Source organism: Oncorhynchus masou, chromosome 27 (genome assembly GCF_036934945.1).
Source record: "Oncorhynchus masou masou isolate Uvic2021 chromosome 27, UVic_Omas_1.1, whole genome shotgun sequence".
Taxonomy (NCBI): domain Eukaryota; kingdom Metazoa; phylum Chordata; class Actinopteri; order Salmoniformes; family Salmonidae; genus Oncorhynchus; species Oncorhynchus masou.
The window spans coordinates 53,871,322-53,891,132 of record NC_088238.1 but is presented as its reverse complement, the minus strand read 5'-3'; the positions used below and the strand labels follow the sequence as shown (position 1 = coordinate 53,891,132).

At 46.3% G+C, this 19,811-nt stretch overlaps 1 protein-coding gene across 1 annotated transcript in view; it reads right to left on the bottom strand.

The window, feature by feature from the left end:
• Positions 1–1,634: 1,634 nt before the first annotated feature.
• The window catches only part of LOC135516417 (EH domain-binding protein 1-like protein 1), a 66,509-nt gene continuing 48,332 nt past the window's right edge, over positions 1,635–19,811 (bottom strand). Inside the window, exons 15-19 of the mRNA XM_064940718.1 lie at positions 19,566–19,677; positions 19,358–19,457; positions 18,936–19,009; positions 4,862–4,976; positions 1,635–4,521 (exon numbers count right to left, since the gene is read on the bottom strand). Of these exons, the coding sequence (XP_064796790.1) occupies positions 4,425–4,521; positions 4,862–4,976; positions 18,936–19,009; positions 19,358–19,457; positions 19,566–19,677 (498 nt within the window). The 3' untranslated portion in view covers positions 1,635–4,424. The remainder of the gene's footprint in view (positions 4,522–4,861; positions 4,977–18,935; positions 19,010–19,357; positions 19,458–19,565; positions 19,678–19,811) is intronic.

Genomic DNA, 19,811 nt, shown 5'->3' with positions numbered 1-19,811 from the left:
AAATGGGATACGCCCGATTGTTTTTATTGTTGGGCAGACCCCTATAGTTCCAGATCTAGAGCTTCGTGCCCTGGATTAACGAAATCATCATTGTGCCCATAGGCAATACACTGAGACTAACAATGAGGACCAACTCTCAGTGGAATGGAAATTAATGATTAAAAACAACCTGAAGGGAAATAGCGGCTGTATTTCTCTATTTTGAAAGTTATATATCGTGACATCTTGATGGCTGACATGCAAAACATTTTGGGACTATACCAACAATGGACTAATGAAACAAATATCAAAAGATAGTTTGGGAGTAAAAACAACCCGAAGGGAAATAGCATCCACGCATTGGCACACTAATAGTGGCTTTCATGGTAGTAAGTCGATTTCTACGGTCAGCAGTGCTCGACTTGAACTCAAATATGTGACGGTACTCATTTTGGTTGCTGAAACGTATTGTATTTAGGAGCTGCACAATACTTTTGCGCTAATATTCTATTAGATGAACAGGAGCTCAAGCAGTATAACATTTATCACTCCAGTGTTAATCTGCTAAAATTGTAATTATTCGCCTACCTCCTCATGCCTTTTGCACACAATGTATATAGACTCCTTTTTTTCTACTGTGTTATTGATTGTTTATTGTTTACTCCATGTGTTATTATCTTTATCTTGGCCAGGTCGCAGCTGTAAATGAGAACTTGTTCTCAACTAGCCTGCCTGGTTAAATAAAGGTGAAATAAAAAAATAAATTTGAGGTGTTGGTACTCAGCTCCGGAAAGCTCCTCCCAAAGTCAAGCACTGACGTTCAGTTATGGATATGTTTCGGCTTTGAAGTGTAGCCAGGTATAATTGTTGGTTAATGAATCGATTGACGTCAATATAATTAACGTAATACAAAAATCCCCAGTATTAATTTCCTGTTTTCAATGCTTCCTCTTCCTCCCCTAACGTCATTCTTGGGAACCGTCCTAGGGCTTCAGCGTCCCAAAAAGTTTGGAAGGCTTTCTATATGTAACGGATGTGAAACGGCTAGCTTAGTTAGCGGTGCGTTATACTGTTACATGTACCCAACTTTATACTCTATTATTGGGCATTTCAGCTGTGGTCACTGAGTATGGACTGCATCTCAACCCACCACATCTGCCTATGTTGGCCTTCCCCATCTGCCGTGGAAGACCTACAGTGCTGTTTGTCAGACCAGGAGACATCCCGAAAATCAGTCTTCTCATGAAAACATCTGTAGCGTCCTAACGGTTTGGGCTACAACCTAATATGACCCCACTATGGAAAGGGGAGACTCTCGCAAAACACCCGTCTGAAGGTAACCCTGTTCTGGTGAAAACAATTCATGGAAGGAATTATGGAAGTAGTTTTGTGCCGACAAAAAAAGGGGTTCAATCCTGAGCTTTCTTATATCTCTTAGATATAGGACAGACACTTCTAAACCGTATTCCTTATGATTTATTTTTTGACTGTTTCAACGTTTTTCTATCGGCTATAGCATTAAAGGACAAATCAATATGGGGGTTAAGTGAGAATATAAATGTACTTTGTATTATATAATGCACAACTGATAATCCTGATGGATTCATAATGTAAATGTATGATATCCATATGAATTAATGAATACTGATCCAAAATAGTTATCCAAGATACCTTTTAATTCTCCAAACATTACAAATAGTGCAAATGTACATTAAAACAAACAAAACCTTCCCCAAAAGCTATTTCAGAAAACTGAAAGTAAAATCTCTCAAACTCACACAGTGGTAGGAACATTGACACAGTAACTAACAACAGTGGGGCAGAGGGGGAACAAGCTGGAACACAAATTCAAACACTTCTAAAACAAAACAAAAAAAATCACTCCAGTGTCACCCAAAATAACTCCAGACAGAATCATGTTTTTACTCTGTTAAGTAGTTCCTCCCACTGAAATAGAAACGCCTGCGCTCATGATAACTTAACATTACACAAAGTGTAGAGGAGAAGATGTCAAGCAAATATCAAGCTCTGGTGCACTCCTGCCTGGCCAATAATATAGATGTAGGATCTTCATTTGATCACTCTTTTGTTGCAGAGAATTTTCCTGCATGGCAGGAAACGCAAACTTGTAGTGTATTTGAGTTTTAAAAATACTTCTAAAGTTTGTAATTTCCACTTTGAAATTTCAGACTAGATTTGCCCTAATTATAAATGTATCAACCCCATACAAAATGTCCATTACTTATAATACACATAATAATTCACATTTCCTGTTGCTGCAAGATTATTTTCCTGCTGTAGCAAACTGGCTCAAATTCAGATCCTACATCTGCAGTAATCCTGCTGTAGCGAAGTGCTGGAGTTTTAATACTAGAATATATTTTAGCTAAAGTAAAGTGTATATTTTGTATCATGTATGAGGGTTATTTGTTTAATGCATACACTTTTGCATGTTACAGGTTTGCTAATAAGAATGTGCATAAGACTATAGCAATTGATAGTTGTACGGTTAAGATGGAAACACTAAGAAACATGCATTTGCCTCATGTTTTCCGTTTGAATATTCCTGTTCTCTAACATTTTAGAGCACCTTGAAATTTATCATTTTCATACTCCACTTCCTTATTTACCTTTCGAAACAACAAAAAGCAATCAATGGAAAACAAGGCATGACAAGACTAATGTCACAAACAGTAACTGAACTCGCTGCATAAACATGTGAGAACTAGGAACACGAAGTTGAGTCCTACTTCTGAACATTTCTGTTTTCTCTGGATCTGGTTAAAGGCACATATGACAGGCAGGATAGGTAGGATTATCTGTCGAAAATACCTATTCAATAAATAAAAGCTTCAAATATTTCCAACACGTTTAAACTGCTTTGTTCTTTCAGACACCAAGCTGCAGTACACTGACTTCTGTCCTTTTCCTCTTTCATCCAAGATCTCCCACTCTGCTTGAGTGTTGGAGCATCCACATACATTCACCTCAATGAAGAATCAGACAACAGGTGCTCGCTGTGTGCTGTCTGCACAGTCCAAGCCAACATACTGCAATAAATGAGGAAGCTCGTTTTGGCATTCTTTGTTTGCACAAATTCAGCATTTCACTTCCTTTTCGCCATTGTAATTTTCAATAATCAGACTGCTTATTTAACAATAGATGACACAGGGTGAATCAATCCACCTGCTGCATGGGTCTAATGTAGGTATTTGATGTAGCTAAGTACAGGAGCCCTGCCCCTTCCCTAATATCCCATTCAGTAGAAAATACCTTTTTGAAGTAACCCATAATGCACTACTGTAACAGATTATACAGTATCTTAGAAAGAAAGGTGCTATCTAGAACCTAAAACGGTTAATTGGCTATCCCCATGGGAGAACCCTTTGAATAACTATTTTTGGTTCCAGGTAGAACCCTTTTGATTCCATGTAAAACCCAAGAGGGTTCTACCTGGAACCAAAAATCCTATGGGGACAGTTGAAGAACCATTTTGGAATGCTTTTTTCTAAAAGTGTAAGGCACTTAATCTGGTGATTAGTTCGTTAGGGATATGTCTTTGTGACCTGAAGTTAATTTTTTTATTTTACCTTTATTTAACTAGGCAAGTCAGTTAAGAACAAATTCTTATTTTCAATGACTAGCAATAGTGGGTTAACTGCCAGTTCAGGGGCAGAACAACAGATTTGTACTTTGTCAGCTCAGGGATTCGAACTTGCAACCTTTCGGTTACTAGTCCAAACGCTCTAACCACTAGGCTACCCTGCCGCCCACATTTAGCAAGAATGACGCAATGTTTAGAGATGAGGAGACTCCACCCAAAGTGGGTATGACTACCACCACGGGGGGTATGACTACCACCACGGGGGGGTATGACTACCACCACGGGGGGTATGACTACCACCACGGGGGGTATGACTACCACCACGGGGGGTATGACTACCACCACGGAGGGTATGACTACCACCACGGGGGGTATGACTACCACCACGGGGGAAGCTGTGTCTTTGTCTGATTACAGCTGTATCGACCCTTCTGGAAGAATTCAACTTGGTTAAGCATCTCTAGAGTCGTTATTTACTCAACATTAAAACCCAACATATACACACACTATGAACAAAAAAACAAAACTTAAATCCAATCAAAACACAATCTGAAGAGCAGGGTGACTGTTGACAACCAGTCATAGGTTGCAATGAGGCTCAGTCATATCATAGAGGGGGGCGAGTGGCCAGTGTTTTATGTCCTCTTAGTGCAGTCCCATAACACAGTTCTCAGTCTCTTCCATGCAGTGTTGATGTCATGATCCACACACATACAACTTTAGTAACAATGTGCATCCAGGTGACCTTCCACTGGGCGGCCTGGTTCGGGTGTGACCTTCCACTGGGCTGCCTGGTTCGGGTGTGAACTTCCACTGGTTCGGGTGTGTCCAACGCCAGGCCTTACTGCAGTGCACACTTCTCCTGCTTGCTCTTCTTGCTGTACTTCCTTCGTCTCTGCTCCAGGCCTCTCTCCAGCCTCTCGTCCTCCTCCAGAGCCCTAGGCGCAGAGAATAGATAGAACAGTAGTCTCATATCAAACAGTCACTCTCTCAAACTTACGTTCAACTGTGTGGCAGAGGAAGACAAAACTCACAAAGACACCTGACATCTCATTCACCCCATAGCATACCGTCCTCCCAGATGAGCTTCTGTGCTTGCTGTGTGTATTCAGCGTGTGTGACTCAGCTGGGCCATGGGATGCTTCCCAAATGGTACCCGATTCCCTATATCGTGCACTACTTTTTTTACCAGGGGCCAATTAGGCTTTTGTCAAAAGTAGTGCACTATATAGGGAATACCATTTGGTACCATTTTGGATGCAGCCCTGGCTGTCTCACCCTTTCTCCTTGGCATCCATGTCGTGGACCAGCTCGTCCCTCAGGTTGACCAGAGACACCAGCTCCTGCAGTAGCAGCTGCTCCCTGTGTTTATGGGCCACTGTCTTCTGCCACTCTGGAGGACAGGAAAAAGGGGAGCGGAAGAGAGGAAAAAGAGAGAGGGAGAAAGGAAGATAGCAGAGAGGGAGAGAGTGAGCAGAGGAAGAGAGGGAGAAAGGAAGATAGCAGAGAGGGAGAGAGTGAGTGAGTGGAGGACAAGAAGAGGGAGAGAGTGAGCAGAGGAAGAGAGGGAGAGAGGAAGATAGCAGAGAGGGAGAGAGTGAGTGAGTGGAGGACAAGAAGAGGGAGAGAGTGAGCGGAAGAGAGGGAGAGAGTAAGAGGAGGAGAGGAAGAGAGAGAGGAAAAGAGGGAGACAGTGAGCAGAGAGGAAGAGAGTGAGAGGGAGAGAGCGGTAAGAGATTGAGGGTGGTACAGAGTAGAGAAGACAGATGTTGCTTTGCCAACATGAAATTGAGTTCCATGACCAGCTTTTAATTGCAATGTGATTCATTTTAAACTATATGAGCGTCTGCCAAATGACTTAAATGTAATGTAAAATTCAACTGGAAGTAAACAAAGGATTACAATAAATTACGTAATTAAAGAAAGGATCACTTCCTCAAACCAGCAGGTGGACAGATACCACGGCATAGTTGGGAAGTCTGACTTTACGAAACAGACATATTAATTGTGTGAGTCAATCACGTCCAAAATGTACTGCTGTTGGAGACTGACTTGAGCCCTTTTGAATCCATTTCTAATTCTAAATGAGCCTAGCAGCAGTAAACATGGGTTAGATGGAATGATCTATGAGCATTGTATTTGGGCAGAGGGAAAGTACAAAGAGGGCTGTCTCTTGGAGTTGGAGCTGATAGATCATAAATTACGGTTCTTATATATTGTCACTGTTTTATATAATTATATACTCTTAGAATGAATATACAGTTGAAATATATTCTTAGACATTGGAAAGTAGTGTTAGGTTTAAGCTATTTGTGTATTTGAGGTGTAATTATCTAGCGGACGGCAGTAGACCATTTAGAATCCCTTCTCCGCTATGCAATCTGGTTTCTGAGCTGGTCATGGGTGCACCTCAGCCACGCTCAAGGTCCTGAACGATATCATAACCATCATCAATAAAATACAATACTGTGCAGCTGTATTCATTGACCTGGCCAAGGCTTTCGACTCTGTCAATCACCACATTCTTATCGGCAGACTCAACAGCCTTGGTTTCTCAAATGACTGCCTCTCCTGGTTCACCAACTACTTCTCAGACAGAGTTCAGTGTGTCAAATCGGAGGGCCTGTTGTCCGGACCTCTGGCAGTCTCTATGGGGGTACCACAGGGTTCAATTCTCGGGCTGACTCCTTTCTCTGTATATATCAACAATATCGCTCTTGCTGCTGCTGATTCCCTGATCCACCTCTACGCAGACGACACCATTCTGTATACATCTGGCCCTTTTTTGGACACTGTGTTAACTAACCTCCAAGCGAGCTTCAATGCCATACAACACTCCTTCCATGGCCTCCAACTGCTCTTAAACGCTAGCAAAACCAAATGCATGCTTTTCAACCGTTCGCTGCCCGCACCCACCCGCCCGACAAGCATCTCTACTCTGGACGGTTCTGACCTAGAATACGTGGACAACTACAAATACCTAGGTGAAGGATAAAGCAATCCTTCTCACCCCCCCCCCCTTAAATGATTTAGATGCACTATTGTAAAGTGGCTGTTCCACTGATGTCAGAAGGTGAATTCACCAATTTGTAAGTCGCTCTGGATAAGAGCGTCTGCTAAATGACTTAAATGTAAATGTTAAATGTGTCTGGCTAGACTGTAAACTCTTCTTCCAGACTCATATCAAACATCTCCAATCCAAAATCAAATCTGGAATTGGCTTTCTATTTTGCAACAAAGCCTCCTTCACTCACGCCGCCAAACTTACCCAAGTAAAACTGACTATCCTGCAGATCCTCGACTTCGGTGATGTCATCTACAAAATACCTTCCAATACTTTACTCAGCAAATTGGATGCAGTCTATCACAGTGCCATCCTTTTTGTGACCAAAGCTCTTTATACCACCCACCACTGCAACCTGTATGCTCTAGTCGGCTGGCCCTTGCTACAAATCAGACTTAATTATAACATAATAACACACAGAAATATGAGCCTTTGGTCATTAATATGATCAAATCCGGAAACTATCATTTCGAAAACAAAACGTTTATTATTTCAGTGAAATACGGAACCGTTCGGTATTTTATCTAACAGGTGGCATCCCTAAGTCTAAATATTCTTGATACATTGCACAACCTTCAATGTATGTCATAATTACGTAACATTCTGGCAAATTAGTTCACAATGAGCCAGGCAGCCCAAACTGTTACATATACCCTGACTCTGCGTGCAATGAACGCAAGAGAAATGACACAATTTCACCTGGTTAATATTGCCTGCTAAACTGGATTAGTAGTAATAACTAGTGCTTATGATTGATTGTTTTTTATAAGATAAGTTTAATGCTAGCTAGCAATTTACCCTGTCTTCTACTGCATTCGCGTAACAGGCAGGCTACTCGTGGAGTGCAATGGTTAGAGCGTTGGACTAGTTAACTGTGCGGTTGCAAGATTGGAACCCCTGAGCTGACAAGGTGAAAATCTGTCACTCTGCCCCTGAACAAGGTAGTTATCCCACAGTTCCTAGGCAGTCATTGAACATAAGAATGTGTTGTTAAATAAAATCTATAAAAATAAAAAAATAATCGGAAATCGGCGCCCAAAAATACAGATTTATGATTGTTATGAGAACTTGAAATCGGCCCTAATTAATCGGCCATTCCGATTTAATTGGTCGACCTCTAGTGTATAGACTTTTAGACTTTTCTATGGTGTTATTGTCTGTATGCTTGTTTATTCCACGTAACTCTGTGTTGATGTTTCTGTTGCACTGCTTTGCTTTATCTTGGCCAGGTCGCAGTTGTAAATGAGAACTTGTTCTCAACTAGCTTACCTGGTTAAATAAAGGTGATATAATTTATTTTTAAATGAACACCCTCCAGACTCTCGAAGTGAACTGGGGACCTTGATCAGACACTATATCCTCAGGCATCCCAGAGACCCAGAAGACGTGTGTAAACAAGGCCTCCGCAGTCTGTTGGGCCGTAGGGAGCCCGGGGAGAGGGAGGAGACGACAGGACTTAGAGAAACGATGCACAACGACCAGGATCGTGGTGTTTCCCTGTGAGGGAGGAAGATCGGTCAGAAAATCCACCGACAGGTGTGACCAAGGCCGTTGTGGAACGGGTAAGAGATGAAGCTTACCTCTAGGCAGGTGTCTAGGAGCCTTACACTTGGGGCGGCAGGGTAGCCTAGTGGTTAGAGCGTTGGACTAGTAACCGGAAGGTTGCGAGTTCAAACCCCCGAGCTGACAAGGTACAAATCTGTTGTTCTGCCCTTGAACAGGCAGTTTAACCCACTGTTCCCAGGCCGTCATTGAAAATAAGAATTTGTTCTTAACTGACTTGCCTGGTTAAATAAAGGAAAAATAAAAAAATAAACACTGGGCTCACACCGAGCAGGAGGAAACATAAACCCTCACGTCCTTTGCCAAGGTAGGCCACCAGTACTTCCCACTCAGACAGTGCTCCAACTGGTCACGGACAGCAAATGGAAAGTACAGACGCCCGATGGGACACTGGAGGGGAGCGGGCTCTGTACGTAACGCCTGCTCAATGTCCGCATCCAGCTCCCACACAACTAGCGCTACCAGGCAGGAGGCCAGGAGTATGGGAGTCTGATCCATGGGCCGCTCCTCTGTGTCATACAGCCGGGAATGCGTCTGCCGATTGTTAGGGCTGCAATCCCGTTAAAGGGATCGATATGACACCAGCCAATGAAAGTGCAGTGCGCCAAATTCAAAACAACAAAAATCTCATCATTAAAATTCCTCAAGCATACAAGTATTTTACAACATTTCAAAGATACAATACAATTCTCATTAATCCTGCCACAGTGTATGATTTCAAAAAGGCTTTACAGCGAAAGCACCACAAACGATTATGTTAGGTCACCACCAAGCCACAGAAAAACATAGCCATTTTTCCAGCCAAAGATAGGAGTCGCAAAAAGCACAAATAGAGATAAAATGAATCACTAACCTTTGATGACCTTCATCAGATGACACTCGTAGGACTTCATGTTACACAATACATGTAAGTTTTGTTTGATAAAGTTCATATTTCTATCAAAAAATCTGAGTTTACATTGGCGCGTTACATTCAGTAGTTCCAAAAACATCCAGTGATTTTGCAGAGAGCCACATCATTTTACAGAAATACTCATCATAAATGTTGATGAAAATACAAGTGTTACACATGGAATTATAGATATACTTCTCCTTAATGCAACCGCTGTGTCAGATTTCAGAAAAAGCAAACCATGCAATAATCTGAGAACGGCGCATACAAAACATTTATATATATCCACCATGTTGGAGTCAAAGTTAGAAATAACATTATAAATATTCACTTACCTTTGATGATCTTCATCAGAATGCACTCCCAGGAATCCTGGGAGTGCAACTTGACCAATATCCCACTGTGTATTCGATAGAGGCTGAGTTGAAAATCGACCAGCCTCAGATTTCCCACTTCCTGTTTGAATTTTTTCTCAGGTTTTTGCCTGCCATATGAGTTCTGTCATACTCACAGACATTATTCAAACAGTTTTAGAAACGTCAGAGTGTTTTCTATCCAATACCAATAATAATATGCATATATTAGTAACTGGGACTGAGGAGGAGGCAGTTTACTCTGGGCACCTTTTCATCCAAGCTACTCAATACTGCCCCTGCAGCCATAAGAAGATAACATTTTGGGAACCTGGTCTTTAGGACAGGTTAAACACAAAACGGGTAAAGAACATGGCCCACCTTGCCTGACGAGGCTTCAGTCTCCTCACTGCCCGGATGTACTCCAGGTTGCGGTGGTCAGTCTAGATGAGGAAAGAGTGTTTAGCCCCCTCAAGCCAAAATCTCCACGCCTTCAAAGCTTTAACCACAGCCAACAACTCCCGGTCCCCCACATCATAGTTCCGCTCCGCCGGGCTGAGCTTCTTCGAGAAGAAAGCACAGGGGCGGAGCTTCGGTGGCGTACCAGCAGCTAAGCAGCTAGCTAACATCCACTGTCCACTAGCACTGTAGAAACTATTACACTCAACTGAACGACTCGATTAGCGTAGTGTCAGCTAGCTACATAGTTGGTATCCAAGATAATTGTGCAGTTTAGAGTGTGTAGACTTAGAGTGATTATCACGAGGTTAGCTAGCCAGCTATTTGTCGTCCTTAACGTAGGAAATGCTGCTAGCTAGCTAGCCAACAGAGCCAACCTCTACCGAATTGAACTCCAACTACCCGGTCAACATTCCGTCGTTCCACAGGTAGTATCACATTTTCATTTCACTTCATTACAGTACAACGGTTTGATTTGTTTGATCCCGGCCGTCTTTGTATCTAGACAATTGTGTAGTCTAGAGCGATTTTCTAGGTTAGCTGGCCAGCTATTGTCGTTCTTCTAACGTAGCTAGCCAGCTAGCCCCCGAATAGCAGCACTGTTGTAACTATTACAGTACAACGGTTTGTTTTGTTTGATCGTAGCTAGCTAGCTACATAGCCGTCTTTGTATCTAAGACAATTGTGTAGCCTAGAGCGATTTTCTAGGTTAGCCAGCCAGCTATTGTCGTTCTTTTAAGTAACGGAACGCAATCAACCTTGCTAGCTAGCCAGCTAGCCCCCGAATAGCAGCACTGTAGAAACTATTACACTCGACGGAACGACTTGATTAGTGTAGTGTCAACATCGCAGACACTACCAGCTAGCCTACTCCAGCAGTACTGTTTCATTTCAATCATTTTAGTCAATAAGATTCCCGTAAGCTTAACTTTCTGAACATTCGAGACGTGTAGTCCACTTGTCATTCCAATCTCCTTTGCATTAGCGTAGCCTCTTCTGTACCCTGTTAACTATGTGTCTATCTATCCCTGTTCTCTCCTCTCTGCACAGACCATACAAACGCTCCACACCGCGTGGCCGCAGCCACCTAAAGCACGACCCACGTGGAGTTCCTGGTCTCCGGTAGCCTCTGGAACTGCCGATCTGCGGCCAACAAGGCAGAGTTCATCTCAGCCTATGCCTCCCTCCAGTCCCTCGACTTCCTGGCACTGACGGAAACATGGATCACCCAGATAACACTGCCACCGGGCCTTTGAATTCCATGCTGTCACAGTTACCAGCCCTTTCAAGCTTAACATTCTTATCATTTATCGCCCTCCAGGTTCCCTCGGAGAGTTCATCAATGAGCTTGATGCCTTGAAAAGCTCCTTTCCTGAGGACGGCTCACCTCTCACAGTCCTGGGCGACTTTAACCTCCCCACGTCTACCTTTGACTCATTCCTCTCTGCCTCCTTCTTTCCACTCCTCTCCTCTTTTGACCTCACCCTCTCACCTTCCCCCTACTCACAAGGCAGGCAATACGCTCGACCTCATCTTTACTAGATGCTGTTCTTCCACTAACCTCACTGCAACTCCCCTCCAAGTCTCCGACCACTACCTTGTATCCTTTTCCCTCTCGCTCTCATCCAACACTTCCCACACTGCCCCTACTCGGATGGTATCGCGCCGTCCCAAACTCTTTCCTCTTCCATCCTTTCATCTCTTCCCTCTGCTCATACCTTCTCCAACCTTTCTCCTGACTCTGCCTCCTCAACCCTCCTCTCTTCCCTTTCTGCATCCTTTGACTCTCTATGCCCCCTATCCTCCAGGCCGGCTCGGTCCTCCCCTCCCGCTCCGTGGCTCGATGACTCATTGCGAGCTCACAGAACAGAGCTCCGGGCAGCCGAGCGGAAATGGAGGAAAACTCGCCTCCCTGCGGACCTGGCATCCTTTCACTCCCTCCTCTCTACATTTTCCTCCTCTGTCTCTGCTGCTAAAGCCACTTTCTACCACTCTAAATTCCAAGCATCTGCCTCTAACCCTAGGAAGCTCTTTGCCACCTTCTCCTCCCTTCTGAATCCTCCTCCCCCCCCCCCCTCCTCCCTCTCTGCAGATGACTTCGTCAACCATTTTGAAAAGAAGGTCGACGACATCCGATCCTCGTTTGCTAAGTCAAACGACACCGCTGGTTCTGCTCACACTGCCCTACCCTGTGCTCTGACCTCTTTCTCCCCCTCTCTCCAGATGAAATCTCGCTTCTTGTGACGGCCGGCCGCCCAACAACCTGCCCGCTCGACCCTATCCCCTCCTCTCTCCTCCAGACCATTTCCGGGGACCTTCTCCCTTACCTCACCTCGCTCATCAACTCATCCCTGACCGCTGGCTACGTCCCTTCCGTCTTCAAGAGAGCGAGAGTTGCACCCCTTCTGAAGAAACCTACACTCGATCCCTCCGATGTCAACAACTACAGACCAGTATCCCTTCTTTCTTTCTCTCCAAAACTCTTGAACGTGCCGTCCTTGGCCAGCTCTCCCTCTATCTCTCTCAGAATGACCTTCTTGATCCAAATCAGTCAGGTTTCAAGACTAGTCATTCAACTGAGACTGCTCTTCTCTGCATCACGGAGGCGCTCCGCACTGCTAAAGCTAACTCTCTCTCCTCTGCTCTCATCCTTCTAGACCTATCGGCTGCCTTCGATACTGTGAACCATCAGATCCTCCTCTCCACCCTCTCCGAGTTGGGCATCTCCGGCGCGGCCCACGCTTGGATTCGTCCTACCTGACAGGTCGCTCCTACCAGGTGGCGTGGCGAGAATCTGTCTCCTCGCCACGCGCTCTCACCACTGGTGTCCCCCAGGGCTCTGTTCTAGGCCCTCTCCTATTCTCGCTATACACCAAGTCACTTGGCTCTGTCATAACCTCACATGGTCTCTCCTATCATTGCTATGCAGACGACACACAATTAATCTTCTCCTTTCCCCCTTCTGATGACCAGGTGGCATCGCATCTCTGCATGTCTGGCAGACATATCAGTGTGGATGACGGATCACCACCTCAAGCTGAACCTCGGCAAGACGGAGCTGCTCTTCCTCCCGGGGAAGGACTGCCCGTTCCATGACCTCGCCATCACGGTTGACAACTCCTTTGTGTCCTCCTCCCAGAGCGCTAAGAACCTTGGCGTGATCCTGGACAACACCCTGTCGTTCTCAACCAACATCATGGCGGTGGCCCGTTCCTGTAGGTTCATGCTCTACAACATCCGCAGAGTAACCCTGCCTCAGGTCCTAATCCAGGCACTTGTCATCTCCCGTCTGGATTACTGCAACTCGCTGTTGGCTGGGCTCCCTGCCTGTGCCATTAAACCCCTACAACTCATCCAGAACGCCGCAGCCCGTCTGGTGTTCAACCACGTCACCCCGCTCATCCGCTCTCTCCACTGGCTTCCAGTTGAAGCGCATCCGCTACAAGACCATGGTGCTTGCCTACGGAGCTGTGAGGGGAACGGCACCGCAGTACCTCCAGGCTCTGATCAGGCCCTACACCCAAGCAAGGGCACTGTTCATCCACCTCTGGCCTGCTCGCCTCCCTACCATTGAGGAAGTACAGTTCCCCTCAGCCCAGTCAAAACTGTTCGCTGCTCTGGCCCCCCAATGGTGGAACAAACTCCCTCACGACGCCAGGACAGCGGAGTCAATCACCACCTTCCGGAGACACCTGAAACCCCACCTCTTCAAGGAATACCTAGGATAGGATAAGTAATCCTTCTCACCCCCCCCCCCCCTTAATGACTTAGATGCACTATTGTAAAGTGGCTGTTCCACTGGATGTCAGAAGGTGAATTCACCAATTTGTAAGTCGCTCTGGATAAGAGCGTCTGCTAAATGACTTAAATGTAAATGTAATGTAAATGTACCGGAGCACTGAGAGAGCACGGCTCCTATCCCAGCCTCGGACGCGTCCACCTCCACAATGAAGGCCAAAGAGGGATCCGGATGGGCCAGCACGGGAGCCGAGGTAAACAGAGCCCTTAGATGCCCAAAAGCCCTGTCCGCCTCAGCCGACCACTGAAAACATACAGGACCCCCCCCCAGGTGCAGCCACCTGGCCAAAACCCCTGATAAATCTCCGGTAGTAATTGGCAAACCCTAAAAACCACTGCACCTCCTTTACTGTGGTGGGAAACGGCCAATTATGCACGGCTGAAATGCGGTCACTCTCCATCTCCACCCCTGATGTGGAAATGCTGTAACCTAGGAAGGAGACTGCCTGCTGAAAGAACAGGCATTTCTCAGCCTTGACGCACAGGTCATGCTCCAACAGTCGTCCAAGTACCCTGCGCACCAGGGACACGTGCTCGGCGCGTGTAGCGGAATACATCAGAATGTCATCAATATACACCACTACACCCTGCCCGTGCAGGTCCCTGAAAATCTCGTCTACAAAGGATTGGAAGACTGATGGCGCATTCATCAACCCGTACGGCATGACAAGGTACTCATAAGGCCCTGAGGTGGTAGTAAACGCTGTCTTCCACTCGTCTCCCTCCCGGATACGCACCAGGTTGTAAGCGCTCCTGAGATCAAATTTCGTGAAGAAGCGCGCCCCGTGCATTGACTCAATCACCATGGCGATGAGAGGTAGCGGATAACTGTACCTCACCGTGATTTGTTTGAGACCTCGATAGTCAATGCACGGGCGCAGACCTCCCTCCTTCACAATAAAGAAACTCGATAACGCGGGTGAAGTCGAAGACCGAATGTACCCCTGACGCAGGGATTCAGAGACATATGACGCCATAGCCACCGTCTCCGCTTGCGAAAGGCGATACATGTGACTCCTGGGAAGTGTAGCGTCTACCACGAGATTTATCACACAATCCCCCGTCGATGAAGTGGTAATTGAGTCACCTTCTTTTTGGAGAAGGCGAGAGCCAAATCGGCATATTCTGGGGGGATGCGCACGGTAAAGACCTGGTCTGGACTTTCCACCGTGGTAGCACCAACGGAAACCCCTACACACCTCCCCGAGCACTCTCGCGACCACCTCGTGAGAGCCCTCTGTTGCCATGAAATTGTGGGGTCATGACTAGCTAACCAGGGAAGGCCTAGTAAGTACCACGGCAAACGTAGGAGAGTCTATGAGGAAGAGACTGATTCTCTCCTTGTGACCTAAAGGTCGACTATCCAGAGCATGTACCGGGAAGGGTCTAACCACAGGAACAATGGGGATCCCTAAACTAAGGGCGAACACTCTGTCGATAAAATTCCCAGCTGCGCCTGAATCGACAAGCTCCTTATGCTGGGAAACAAACATGAACAAACAGATGGACAACAGAGGACTCTGGATGAGAGTGGTGCAGACTCACCTAGCGTGACGCCAGAGAGCCCTGGCTGCTGCCTCGACTCCCAGAGGAACCAACCCGGCAACGACAGGCAGAGTGCCCTCTGCGGCCACAGATGGTGCACGTAAAGGCCCCTCCTCCAGCCTCCCTAAGCGCAGCCCCTCCCAGCTCCATGGGCACCGGAGCGGTGGTGTTGGAAGATGGAACCGACAGAGCCCTCCTCCAGCCTCCCTGAGCGCAGCCCCTCCCAGCTCCATTGGCACCAGAGCGGTGGTGTTGGAAGATGGAACCGACAGAGCCAGCCTCCCTGAGCGCAGCCCCTCCCAGCTCCATTGGCACCAGAGCGGTGGTGTTGGAAGATGGAACCGACAGAGCCCTCCTCCAGCCTCCCTGAGCGCAGCCCCTCCCAGCTCCATTGGCACCAGAGCGGTGGTGTTGGAAGATGGAATCGACAGAGCCCTCCTCCAGCCTCCCTGAGCGCAGCCCCTTCCCAGCTCCATTGGCACCAGAGCGGTGGTGCTGGAGGATGGAACCAACAGAGCCCTCTCTGGACGTCCGCGGGTGACCAGCAGGTTATCCAACCGAATGGACAGATCCACCAGTTGGTCAAAAGTGATGGTGGCATCCCTGCAGGCCAACTCCCGACGAACGTCCTCGCGCAGGCTGCATCTGTAGTGGTTGATGAGGGCCCTGTCGTTCCATCCTGCTGCGGTGGCCAAGGTCCAAAATTACAGGGCGAACTCCTGGGCACTTGCCCACTCCAGAGCTCTCCCCGAGAGGCACGAGACGAGGGCGGACACCCTCTCTCTTCCCGAGGGAGCTGGGTGAACGGTGGCCAGGTAGAGGTCCAGTTGTAAAAGGAACCGCTGGCACTGTGCTGACGTCCCATCATAATCCCTGGGAAGGGAGAGACACATCCCACTGGGACCGGATACAGGAGGGACGGGTAGAGATACCCCTGGTTGTGCTGTTCGAGGCGCTGGAGAGACTCCCTGTCTCTCCCAGCGGTCCATGGTCTGGACAATGCGATCTATCGTGGTGCCGAGATGTTGCAGCATCGCCGAGTGTTCCCGGACGCGCTCCTCGATTCCTCTGACCGGGGTACCTGCTCCCGCTGACTCCATGAATGGTGTGGAATTCTGTCAAGGTTGTGCGCTACTGGTAAGAAGTCAGGTGCAGGAGAGCAGAGAGTTGTGATCAGGAGCACTTTATTTGGCAGAAGCACAAAAGACAGACGCAACTGCGTCAAAAAACCTCCAGCCAATGCAAAAAGTGAATAAATGCGAAAACACTCACAATAATGCAAATGTATGACAATAAACATACTACAGGTCAAAACACGATACCCGGGGGAAAAAACAGTCTGGCGCGTAACACTAAACGTATAACAAAACAATTCCACACAAAGACATGGGGGGGAACAGAGGAATATATATATGCAGTGTAATTAGAGAATGTAAACCAGCTGTGCGGGGAACAAGACAAAACAAATGGAACAATGAACAGTGGAGCGGCGATGGCTAGAAGTGACGTCGAACGCTGCCCGAACAAGGAGAGGAGCCGACTTCGGTAGAAGTCGTGACACCATCTGTAAATAGCCCATCCAACTACCTCATCCCCATACTGTTATCTATCACTCCAGTGTTTAATTGCTATATTGTAATTATTTTGCCACTATGGCCTATTAATTGTCACTATGCCTTCCATTATCCTACCTCATTTGCACACACTGCATGTAGACTTTTTCTATTGCATTATTGACTGTATGTTTGTTTATTCCATGTGTAACTCTGTGTTGTTGTTTGTGTTGCACTGCTTGCTTTATATTGGCCAGGTCGTAGTTGTAAATGAGAACTTGTTCTCAACTAGCCTACCTGGTTAGATAAAGGTGAAAAAAAGACAAAAATTCACCTGTGCGGATGTGTCCTCCCAATAACTCAACGCCTCTCCTGACTGATAAGAAGACCTGTGAAAGGCACGGAGGAGCACCGAGGTTCTGGACTCAGGCTGGACCACGACAATACCAATAGGAGGAACAGACTCAGTACAGACTCAGAGACTGATTGTTTATCCTAGAAATACACGGAGGGCACTCAGTCTAATCAGAAGGTATACAGTACCAGTCAAAAGTTTGGACACACCTACTCATTCAAGGCTTTTTCTTTATTTTTAGTATTTTCTACGTTGTAGAATAATAGTGAAGACATCACAACGATGAAATAACACATATGGAATCATGTAGTAACCAAAAAAAAAGTTAAAGTTAAACAAATCCAAATATATTTTATATTTAAGATTCTTCAGAGCAGCCACCCTTTGCCTTGATGACAACTTTGCACACTCTTGGCATTCTCTCAACCAGCTTCATAAGGTAGTCAACTGGAATGCATTTCAATTAACAGGTGTGCCTTGTTAAATGTTAATTTGTCAAATTTCTTTCCTTCTTAATGCGTGTGAGCCTATCAGTTGTGTTGTGACAAGGTTAGGGTGGTATACAGAAGATAGCCCTGTTTGGTAAAAGACCAGGTCCGTATTATGGCATTAACAGCTCAAATAAGCAACGAGAAATGTCAGTCCATCATTACTTTATGACATCAGTCAATACGGAACATTTCAAGAACATTTAAAGTATCTTCAATAGCAGTCGCAAAACCCATCAACCTCTATGATGAAACTGGCTCTCATGAGGATCGCCGCAGGAAAGGAAGACCCAGAGTTACCTCTGCTGCAGAGGATAAGTTCATGAGAGTTAACTGGCTCTCATGAGGACCGCCGCAGGAAAGGAAGACCCAGAGTTACCTCTGCTGCAGAGGATAAGTTCATGAGAGTTAACTGGCTCTCATGAGGACCGCCGCAGGAAAGGAAGACCCAGAGTTACCTCTGCTGCAGAGGATAAGTTCATGAGAGTTAACTGGCTCTCATGAGGACCGCCGCAGGAAAGGAAGACCCAGAGTTACCTCTGCTGCAGAGGATAAGTTCATGAGAGTTAACTGGCTCTCATGAGGACCGCCGCAGGAAAGGAAGACCCAGAGTTACCTCTGCTGCAGAGGATAAGTTCATGAGAGTTAACTGCACCTCTGATTGCAGCCCCAAAAAATGCTTCACAGAGTTCAAGTAACAGACACATCTCAACATCAACTGTTCAGAGGAGACTGCGTGAATCAAGCCTTCATGGTCGAATTGCTGAAAAGAAACCACTGCTAAAGAACACCAGTAAGAATAAGACTGGCTTGGACTAAGAAACACAAGCAACGGACATAACCTGTGGAAATCTGTCCTTTGGTCTGATGAGTACAAATCTGAGATATTTGGTTCCAACCGCAGTCTTTGTGAGACACAGAGTAGGTGAACGGATGATCTCCGCATGTGTGGTTCCCACTGTGAATCACGGAGGAAAAGGTGTGATGGTGTTTTGCAGATGACACTGTCAGTGTATGTTTGTGCTCTGCAACTGCAACACACAGTGTGTTGCATAAATCTAGTTCAAGTTTTTGTCTGAGTCCGTCCATTGTACCAGAAATTAGAACCTAACACTGCCATACGGAACAGCACACTATTCTCATTTCCTTTGCAGAGATATTTTTGTTATTGTATGGTTTGTAGTGTCACTATGACCACATCTGGCCACATTAATGAGCTGTATCACAGAATAGAGTGGCATAATGGTTCTTGTAGTTCAGTATATTGGTACTGTAGTCTTACCTTCAATAGCCATCATGTCTCTCAGCTCTCGGTTCAGCATCTCAAACCTCATTTCCAGGTCCTGCTCTTCTTGCCTGTGGAGCAGAATGCCTTGTGGTTAAGATCAATGTAATGTGTCTATAATATGTCAGTGTTTAGGGCTCCCAAATGGCGCTGTGGTCTAAGGCACTGCATCTCAGTGCTTGAGGCGTCACTACAAACACCCTGGTTCCATTCCAGGCTGTATCACAACCGGACATGATTGGGAGTCCCGTAGGGCGGCACACAATTGGTCCAGCGTCGTCCGAGTTTGCCGTTGTAGCTCATCATTGCAAATAAGAATTTGTTCTTAACTGACTTGCCAGGTTAAATAAAAAAAGTAAACAGTGTTGCTTAAAGCACTAGGTAACGGTGGAGAACATGGTGGGGATGGTGGATCTTACAGTAGCTGTAGTTGGTCTTGTCTCCTGATGAGGGCGTTCTTCTTGTTGACCAGAGTGAACCACTCCTGAATCAGCTTCTCCTCCTGCATCTTGTCACTACCTACATGTATGGAGACAGAGAGGGCATCATTATAAGGAGACGATTTGAAAATACTGGAAGCCTTTATTCAAGGGTATTTCTCTTTCTCTTTCTCCATCCTCCTCTCACCGGACTCCATCAGTCGCCGTAGACTCCTTTCCACGACGTCTGCCCTGCTGTCAATGTGCTTCTGTTCAAACTCTAGGGCCTGCATCTCCCTCAGCACATACTCGCTGGTGTCCTGTACACACGCACGCACGCACGCACGCACGCACACACACACACACACACACACACACACAGAGAGAATGATACTTCTTTCTGATACAGAACATTGATATTTCCAGTGTTTATGACAGCTGCAGACAGTGACTT